The sequence below is a fragment of the Triticum aestivum genome, chromosome 2D (genome assembly GCF_018294505.1).
Source record: "Triticum aestivum cultivar Chinese Spring chromosome 2D, IWGSC CS RefSeq v2.1, whole genome shotgun sequence".
Taxonomy (NCBI): Eukaryota; Viridiplantae; Streptophyta; class Magnoliopsida; order Poales; family Poaceae; genus Triticum; species Triticum aestivum.
The window spans coordinates 623,909,201-623,918,997 of record NC_057799.1 but is presented as its reverse complement, the minus strand read 5'-3'; the positions used below and the strand labels follow the sequence as shown (position 1 = coordinate 623,918,997).

The 9,797-nt window shown below is 44.2% G+C and overlaps 1 protein-coding gene across 1 annotated transcript; it reads right to left on the bottom strand.

The window, feature by feature from the left end:
- Positions 1 to 676: 676 nt before the first annotated feature.
- LOC123050521 (exocyst complex component EXO70B1-like) lies at positions 677 to 1,597 on the bottom strand. The gene has a single exon (XM_044473305.1). It carries the CDS (start codon positions 1,580 to 1,582, stop codon positions 677 to 679), a length of 906 nt encoding a protein of 301 aa, XP_044329240.1. The 5' UTR covers positions 1,583 to 1,597.
- Between the last annotated feature and the right edge of the window lie 8,200 nt (positions 1,598 to 9,797).

Here is a 9,797-nt window from a genome sequence, read left to right as displayed (position 1 = left end):
AGAGTTTCCATTATAATTTACGTAGAATATAAACACTGATTGCCAGAAGCGCGTGACAGCGACAGATGACCGCACTAGCGCTCTAGCAGAGCTACTGATTGTTAGCCGAGAGCTACTGATTCCGGCCCCTACAGTTGGGATCTTGCGGAGTAAAAATAGTTGTATAAGTAAATGCATCATAGCTTCAGAATGCAGGTCATGAGCGCGTTGTAATTCAGCTGTATTGTGGGTTGTGTAACATGAAGGGGTTAGATGCTTGTTGAAGGAAAAGTCTTGGTGCTTCGCAGGTTCTGTTTTTGTGACGAAATTACCCCATCCCTTCCGTTTCAGTGCTCTTGGCATCTGCAAGCTGAAGTTTTACTGAACCAGACAAAAAATAAGTGCACACAGAATGCCGTTTAATCAAAACTAGCACATGGCACTTATCTATGTACCAAATTGACAAAGAAGTAGCATTTGGGAGTATTTTAAATGGAAACACGAAATCAAATAAAAATTACACCCGCAACTGGTGCCCAGGTTACAGTATCTGGCGCTTATTAAGCTACCAACGAAATTCAGAATACAACATAGCTTCACTTCAAAAGGAAGGGAATTTTTCTTAAAAATACAGCGCTGAAACATTACTCTGGCCTCTTATTTTTCGGGGGACCCTGTTCCATACCTGGAGCAGTTTTCATCCTTCATATAGCTCTCCCAACATCTCCTCCAAAACTTGAGGACTGCTGCTTTGGCGGCCAACATGTTTCTCTAGCTCCGGATGCTCCTCCAGGTAGTTACGGTAACCAGTAATGACTCTCTCAATGATAGCTCTCCGCAGCGCTTCTCTGAGCCGAGGGTCTGGAACCTTCCAGAACTTCTGAGCCTGATACGTTTCGTGAAATGCTGACTGGAATTTGGCCAGTGAAGGGGTATTGACCAAACGATGGATCAATCCAAGAGATCTCGATTTTGGTATGCAGGAGAGCACATGTCCCCAAGAAAAATCGAGATAACTATCCATGTACTTCTTACATTCAGGCGTAAGTTTAGGTGTGAGGTCCCACGGATCATCAGGAATGAACGATCCTGATGACTCAGAGACTACATGAGCTACGAAATAGGAATTATTGAGCAGGAACAAGTACCTGAGGCTTGGATCTAAGAGCAACCATGATTTTCTCAGAAGCAGATCCTCCAGATACTCGATATCGATCAGGCCATCAAGGTTTTCACTGTTGTTGCTCGGTGCAGAGTTGTGCATTGATGTTCGTGCAATCGTCATGGATACTATGCAATCCATGATGAACCGAGTGTTCTTGTGAACCTCTCCTCTTCCTCGCAGGATCTCGATAGCCCATGAATCATCTTCCTCCACGAGTGTCCTCACCTCCTTGGTGCTGTTTGATATGATCTCGCTTAGCCTGATTCCTTCTCTCTCTAACGAGTTGCCTAACTCTTTGAAAATGCTTTGGGCTTCTCGAGAGATCATGACCGGCCTAATCATGTGCGACGTACCACATACGCAGGTAAACATGTCAAGCACGGCCTGCAGCTTCTTGGCTTCGAGAGCAGTGACGATGACATCGACGACATTGAGCATCTCGGTGATGCTCGCTTTGCCAAACAGTGCGACTGCCGGCGTCCTGTGGAAGGCGAATTCGTACTCTGTCTCAGTGATACTGGCAACAATCACGGTAAGAGCCCGGACCCACTTGTCGATCAATTCTTGCGTCGTGACCGGCTTGTCTCGGAGCAGCCGTCGTAAGCCATGCTCGTCATCGATTTGGAGAACCCAGTCGATGTCGAGCTCCAAGAACCAATTCTCCAGGGCATGGCCCCGGACACCACCACCATGTTTGAATGCCGCCGGTGCAGATGAGGCGTCGTCGAATGCTTGGACCGTGTGCCAGATGTATCCGTCGTTGACCATTTGGTGAGCGATCCGCGTGAGCTCACCATTGTCGACAATGGCGGCGGACACCGAAATGGTTCCGCTGGAATTGCCGGAGTTGTTGGACGGACAAGAATTCGAGGCACCTGAGCTTGAGTAGCTGGATAATCCGTTACGGCCGGACTGAGAGTTGGGGAGACTCCATCTTATCGGCGATCCGGAGACGGGGACTGCCTGGATCAACTCGTGGTAGGAAGTGCGCGGCCGGCAGGGAGCTGTGAAGCCGATGGTGCTCTCCTCCGGCATGGAAGCAAGCTGCTCCGTCATGCTGGCTGCTACTTCGTGGAGCGACACCCTTGGTGGGGGTGGAGCTCGGTGAGATTGGCAGGGGAATGAACTATGGGAAGTGCAGGGCGTGGGCACAAGAATCCTTCTCCGTTGCTGGTATGGCTGCCCGGTGCTCAAAAGAAAAGGGGCCCATTCGCTTCTTCTGCTTCCCTCAGGAAATTTGGCGTGAAAGAAACAGAGGTGCCTCCTGTGCATAGGTTCGTTAGTTTGGCGCACGATGCGATTAATCTGTGGAACATGGCAGAGGCAAAAACCCCTTTCCGTTTGTGGAACATGGTTGAAGGTGCCGCCGGTGGCACGTATCTTTCCGTTTCTATTATCTGGTTCTGGCTTTTAGCATTCGCTGATTGTCTCTTTTTCTTTCTCCGTGTAACTCTTTTCTACTAATCAATGGAATTTGGCAGTTCTCCAGCCAATATTTAAAGGAAAAAAGAATCCTTTGCCGTCCATGCGGCTAAAGTCTCGATTAAAGCTTCCGGTGCCGGATTAAAAACACTACTTTGCCTGAACCGCGTGACGACGATGGACAATCGCAGGACCCGGGTCCGCGGGTCAACACCAACTACAAGAACCGCGTGATGGATGGCGTCTAAGGCAACTCCCAATGCTCAAGGAAGGGCCCATAACATTGTATGCAGACAACCAAATCTTGGTTAAGGCTGTGTTCGGTTGAGTTGCGGATTCTGCAAAAGTTGATGTGGAAAAGCTGCTATGAAAATGCTATTGTGGAAAAGCTGGAGGCAGTTTGGCAAAACAATCGTGAAACTGTAGATTTGGTTGTGAATTGTCTGTAATGCCAATGGGCCCTCAACGAATATGTTTATATACTTAATTGATCATAATGCAGTGATATGTATATTTGCAGGTAATTGAATGATAATTTCCAAACGAAAATTATGACAATGTAGGCGATTCATAGCTAACACATATGCAATTCAAAGATTGTATTTTGATGTTTCATACATTTCAATTGATAGTGATCCCATTCCTTTCACACAAAAAAGATAGTGATCCCATAATATTATTACAGAACACATGCACCATACAATACACATATGGTTCACCTGGGGATGACCTCCATTGACCTAGTACGAAATTGTTCATGCTATCCTCGTTCTCCTCCTCTTCAACCAGATCCGCTTGTGTTTGTACCACCTCCGATCATACTTCAGTCAAGCGAAACCAATTCAATCATATAATTTGTGATGCCTACCTAGTTGAGGTCATGCATACAATCAAATATATCCTACAATTCACTAAACTAGAAGAACAAGTACATAGGTACTGCTGGCCAATGACCTACTAGTTCAAAGTACATAGCAAATGGTTGTTAGATCAATCTGGTGCAGCAAGCAATTACATATCTATAGCAATAGACAGAAACATGACAAAATTGGGCCAATTGTTCTTCTACCTAACCCAAAATTGGAATATGGCATATACCAATACATCAGGGCTGCCTGCAGTTCTTCTATATGTCATGCATACTACCAAATATATCATACATCAAAGTGGGTTTATACAAGCAAATACAATTTTTTTTCATACAAGCAATAACACATAAATATTCAGAAAAGCAATGTCAAGGGGAGGGGATGAGGGAGGGGGTGGGGTAGAGGAGAAGCTTGGGAGGAGCCGGTAGTCCCATGTCCGGCCCGCGGCGCTGGACCACCCGCTGACAGGAGCCTCCTCGTTCCTGACTATGCAGCAGGCAAGCAGTAGGGGAGAAGGGAGAAGGGAGGAGGAAGCAAGGAAGAAGGAGGGAAGAGAAAGAAAGGGACGACGAAGAAAGGAAGGGACGGTCGGCGGACATCCAGCCGCCGCCGCCGCTGGACGGTCGCCTTGAAAAGGGCCGGCCGGAAGAGGGTTACAGGGATGGGGGAGCGAGAAATAAGGAAGGACGAGGCGCTACCTTTAAGAGAGGGGCCGAGGTGGAGGGTACTCTGGGCGGCGGGGCAGGCCGGAGGTGCTCGGGAGGGCCAGCTGAAGCGGCGGTTGCCAAACCCTAGCGTGCGGCGGCCGGCGGCAGCAGAGCCTTTTGTGCGCGAGTGCGGGTACGAGAGAAAACAGATACGAAGCGGTATGACTTGGCGAGGCAAAAACGACAAATTTGACCTGTGGACAAAAAAATTTACAAAGTGAACTGTCTTTGAAATTTTTTCACTCCGCTGACCCTTTCATGTAGCACCCGACAGCCAGGGGCCACACTACACTATGCAGCGCCTGACTGACAGACACTACACGTCTGACCAGCGTTGTACTCCGGGCTACCAAAAAATTGCTAAGTCAATGTGCAACGTCTGAGAACTGTAGCGCCTAGACACTAGGCGCTGCACTACTTGCATCTACAACAGCTGCAGCAGCTAGCACTCCCTCCGATCATCTCGAACGTTGTACACACAAACATGCGGCCGGTCAAACTGCGCTGCGGTTGACGTCGTCCGTCTGCTAGGTCAAAACTGCTTGATGCAACATGCATGTTAGTGTAAGAATCTATACCTACTAATAAAAGGAATAGGTATTCTTAGTTCGTCATGCTATTTTATAGAAAACCCCCTGATTTTTAAAAGGAATAGGTATTCTTAGTCCGTCATGCTATTTTATAGAAAACCCCCTGATTTTTTTGACATTAAACCCGCAGTAGATATCAAATATTTTTTAAAATACTCATATATCTTTTAAACCGTAACTTCAAATTTAATATGTTATATATGAATTTTGATTAGAAAACTATGTAGAATCAGAATATGATGTTATTTTACCTGTTAACACTTTAAAAAAATACTATCTAGGGTGTAATCTTAACCAATAATGCATTATCCATCTTTTTTCATCCCGGCAGTCATTCAGATTGGGGGTGAACACCTCAGCAAAATTAGGATTGGACACAAAATTGAAGATAAATTTGCTAGATACACCCAACAAAGATGAGATGGACCCAATAAAAAATAATAGAGAAACTGCAGAGGAGATCCGATAAAGATGAGATGTTTCGCTATTCTTCTATATATAAGAAGAAGAAAGAGAGGACATGCATGGCAAAAAGTAAAGGAGGCATACACGACCAAAAATAAAATAAAAGACATGTTTGCCAAGATATAATAATGATGAAACAGGGACCAATACCTATGACATATATGGCAAGAAATAGTGATGAAATATGGATGCAAGTACCTACGTCCATAGGAGACCATACAAAAATGTTCTTTTCCAGACAAAAAAAATCTCTCTTTATGCTCAAAAAATCATGTATATTTTTAACAACTCTTCATGTATTTAAGCAATATGCATGTGAAAAAAAAAGTGTTCAAGAGTTATCCTAAGTTGGTGATGCTTAAACTGAAAACCGTCCTTGATGCACACATGTCGCCGAAGTGTGCTAATGTGTCATCATCTGTTTTTGTCGTTTTCTTTTACCAGCCCGTAACAATACCTCATTTCACACATGACATGAATAAATGCATGATCACTTGCCCGTTTCTTTGTACGAATTAAATCTATATGCAAACCGTGTTGAAATAGAATACCTGTGGAATCTTGAAGTGCGCTTTTGTAGGCTAAGACCATCTTTGTTTGGGCCGTAGCTACAAATTCTTAGATTATAGACAATTTCCTGTAAATTAAGAGCGTGTGGTATTTTTTTCTCCCGTTGCAACGCACGGACCTTTTTGCTAGTAATACTAATATATCGTGTATGCTGCTCCATCGAGAGTTAGATGCCACGTCTTTGGTGACCTCGACGCTCAATACAAGATCCTCAAAATACGCACGTACTACCACATGTTGATCTGATCTTTGTCTGTACAACGTTTGAGATAAATCAGAGGGAGTGCCAGCTGCTGCGTAATGCAAGTAGTGCAGCCCCTGGTGTCTAGGCGCTACACTGTATAGTGTAGCGTCTAGTGTCTAGGCGCTAGCGCTTAGCTAGCTTTCAGGCGTTGCACACTGACTTAGCAATTTTTAGGTAGTTCGGAGTGCGATGATGGTCAAGCGTGTAGCGCATGTCGCACAGTGTAGTGTGGCGTCTGGCTGTCGGGCGCTGCATGAAAGGGTCAGCGGAGTGAAATTTTTTCAATGATAGTTCATTTTGTGAATTCTTTTCGTCCACAGGTTAAATTTGTTGTTTTTGCCACTTGGCAATGGCTATGGTGGGTAAATACATTGAAACTTTCAGGGGACAGCTAAAAATGCCATGTCGAAGTTGGGGTAACGCTTGCTACGAAATTACACTGCGAAAATCTGGTAGCTTTTGCAACTTGTGCTACCACTTTTCCCCCTTTGGTTAGCTTCTAGCTTTGAAAAGCTAGAAGTTGGTTCTAAAAGCTCAACCAAACACAGCCAGGCTACAAAGTCTAGAGATCTTCGAAATTATTGTGAACATTGGAAATCAGGAGTCACCTAGCAAGGTTTTTTTGCCACCATAGTCACATTCAGATAAATGTACATTTCATTCCCCAAGATCTCAACAATATAGGGCACATAATAATGCTGCCATACTTACTCTTCAAATCTCAATGTTAGCCCAACATGACTTGTAGTGGCAAATGTTATTTAGCTGATCACTGTCATCTGGTTCTAAAGCAAGGCAATCTGAATAGTAATAATTGTAAAGTCACACATGTATCTTTTACTTGATCATTATAATGGTAGCGCCACCTCTTGGTTAAAAGAAACAGCCCAAACTATTGGACGGAACCTTCCACAAGGTTCCCAAAACTGGTGTTGGGAGATACATGATTTGGGCTGGTTAAGCTCGCTAGCAAGAAGGAAACGAGAGTGCGCGCAAGTTACCAGTAAGGAAGGAATGCCCGAAGCGCTAAATAGGAATCGGTCATCTCGTCCCAGGCAGCTAGGTACAAAGTATGCATTTTCCCTCAAAGGGGAAAAAGCTAGCTACACAAGAGGCCTAAAGGGGAAAAACATCGAAAACCGGACAAAACAACTTCCAAATAAATAGTTGCAGAAACCGCCGCTACCTGAAAACCCCAGAAAAACCTTGCTACCTGAACCTTTGAAAGTTATACTAAAGGAGCATGAATTAATTTGGATCGGAGGGAGTATATTTTTTTAAATAAATATGAAGCAGGTTCATTATTTCTTTAGAAGTATTAATTAGTTTTAAATATTTTTATTCAATTTGAAAAATATTCTGGATATTACAAATTGTGAATTTAAAAAAAGTTTGAGAATATGAAAAAGTTACGAATAAGAAAAAAGTTCCTGAATTTGAGGAAAAGTCACACATTTTAAAAAAAATCAAGAAAAGTTACAAAAAAACCAAGTAAAAACCGGCTGAGAACACACTCAGGAAAAGGAAAAAAAACAGACGCGAATCTTCTATAAGGTTCCCAAAACCGGTCGGGAGCTTCAAGAAATGCAATACTCTAAATGGGCCAGCCGAACACTTGCTAGGAAGGGTATGCGCCACGTACGCCATTTGGTGCCTTAAGCGTGAAATAGGTTCTCCGCTCGTTACCATCTTCTACTTTGCACATAAGCTCCAAAAAACTGAAGTTCAGAAATAATCTCTAAGGGTCATTTTTAAGCCAAAAACAAAGCTTTGAGCCTAGCATGTGCCAAATTCTGCGCCAGAAACAGGTCCTGCCGACTGTAATAGTCTTTGTTAGGCGGCGTACAGGGAAAATGATCCCTTCAGAAGAACCAGGAATTTAAATGCTAGCGTTCTATCACAAGAAAAGTAAAGTGAGAGAAGAGTATGGAAACAGACTCTGTAAATGTGCATTGCATTTGGTTTTCTCGTGGAGCATACAAATGACTTATTATTGGACGAAATTTTGCAAGTTTACAGGTCATAAGGTCATTTACATCCGCAAATTAACAAAAACATGGAAATGAACAAATGTCCACGAAAGAAAAACTGCGCCCGCACGAGTATACAAACCGGCCCGGCCCACTTGTGCCCCACCTGCCGCCTTCCTCCTCGTCGCCGTCCATGGCGGGTGTCACCTCACCTCCACGGCCGCGGCCCCTCTCCCTGGTGCTTGCTCTCCGCCCTCCTTGCTTCCCTTCCCTTCCCTCGACGCCAGTCCCGTCGTCCTCGACACCAGGTAACCCGCTCAAATCGATCCCCCCTCAACCTCCTCCTTCCCCTCTCCGGGCGTCTGTGTTCCGCTGCAGCTTCTGCTTGTTTGGTGTCGCGCACAAGGGGGTCGAGCTTCCGCGCGGAGGAAACAGCGGGCGCATGATACCCAAGTGGCCACCGTCGTGGAGTCCTTCCTCGTCAGGGAGGCTGTCGGCTCTCCTTCAGGACCGGATGGCGCCGAGGACGACCCATTGGCTCCAGCGGAGGACGACGGCTGGGTCGTGAGGCTCGAGCAGTCCTTCAACATCTTCCTCACCGTGAGTGACCCATACACGCAGCTGGCTCCAGATTCCCGATGTACGTAGATTTTAGCTCTGAATTTATTTTCAGCCTGTCCGTTTTACATCTTGTTGTGCGCCCACATGTTTCTGTTATCATGCATTTCACTGCAACAAAAAGAGAGACCACTCTTCCTGATATCACTACTTCTGCACCCTTAGCTTCCCCTTCAGCAGGTTCACGTCTTGAGACAGCATCCCTGTGTTGCCACAAACCATATAGCATTCTAGTGTATTGAGACAGCTGGCGTTATCCCTCCTAATCCCAGATCGCCCAAGAACCAAACAGATGGCATCCATCAAAAAACTGATATCCCTGTCCCAAGAAGGGATAGCCCAGCAACCAAACAGTTTTAGCATTGGTCATCATTCGCCAGATCTCGACCTTCTCTGCCCTTTCCAGGATGTTGAGGCAATTTCCTGTTGCCATGGTTTTCACTTTCAGTGAAATTTTGATGAAATTCACTGAATTTCATTAATTTTAGTGCACACCGAAATATTTACCTTTGGGTCAAATATATTTTTAAATACTTTTTAAAAATTTCAGATATTTGTTTAAATTCAAGTGAATATTTCAGCCTTTTGGCAGAAATGCAAACTGAAATTATTGAAATTGACTGAATTTCGGTGATATCGGTTGCTACTAAAATTTTACTGAAACTGAAATTGAAAACCTTGCCTGTTGCACTAGCTCCAACCAAGCGTCCTTCACATAACAGCAGCCTCAAAAGCAGTGTATGAAAAAAATCCACGGTAGATCCACAGTGTTTATTTCAGCAGGCGTAGATTATAACGGTTCATAACAATAAATCATATTACATAAACTCTTACAATTGTTATACTGAATGCAAATTAATTTCCATACAGAAATAGGGCAACCACATAGAAAATAATATAACTATTTTTTGGGTGAAATTTCCCTATTCTTTAGGGTGCAACCTTGAAGTCCAGAGTGACCCTGGCATCTGCAAGCTCAAGTTCCACTGAAGTGGATGAAAACAAATCTTGCATAGAGTGTTGTATAATCATAAGTATTTTACATGGGACCACGAAATCAAATAAAGAGGCACTTAGGCTACAACGGAATTCACAATACAACTTCATTTTTAAAGGATTTTTTTTCAAATACAATGATGAAACATGAACTCTGTACTCTTATATGGTGGGTGACTTTGGTCGATGTCTCCAGTAGTAT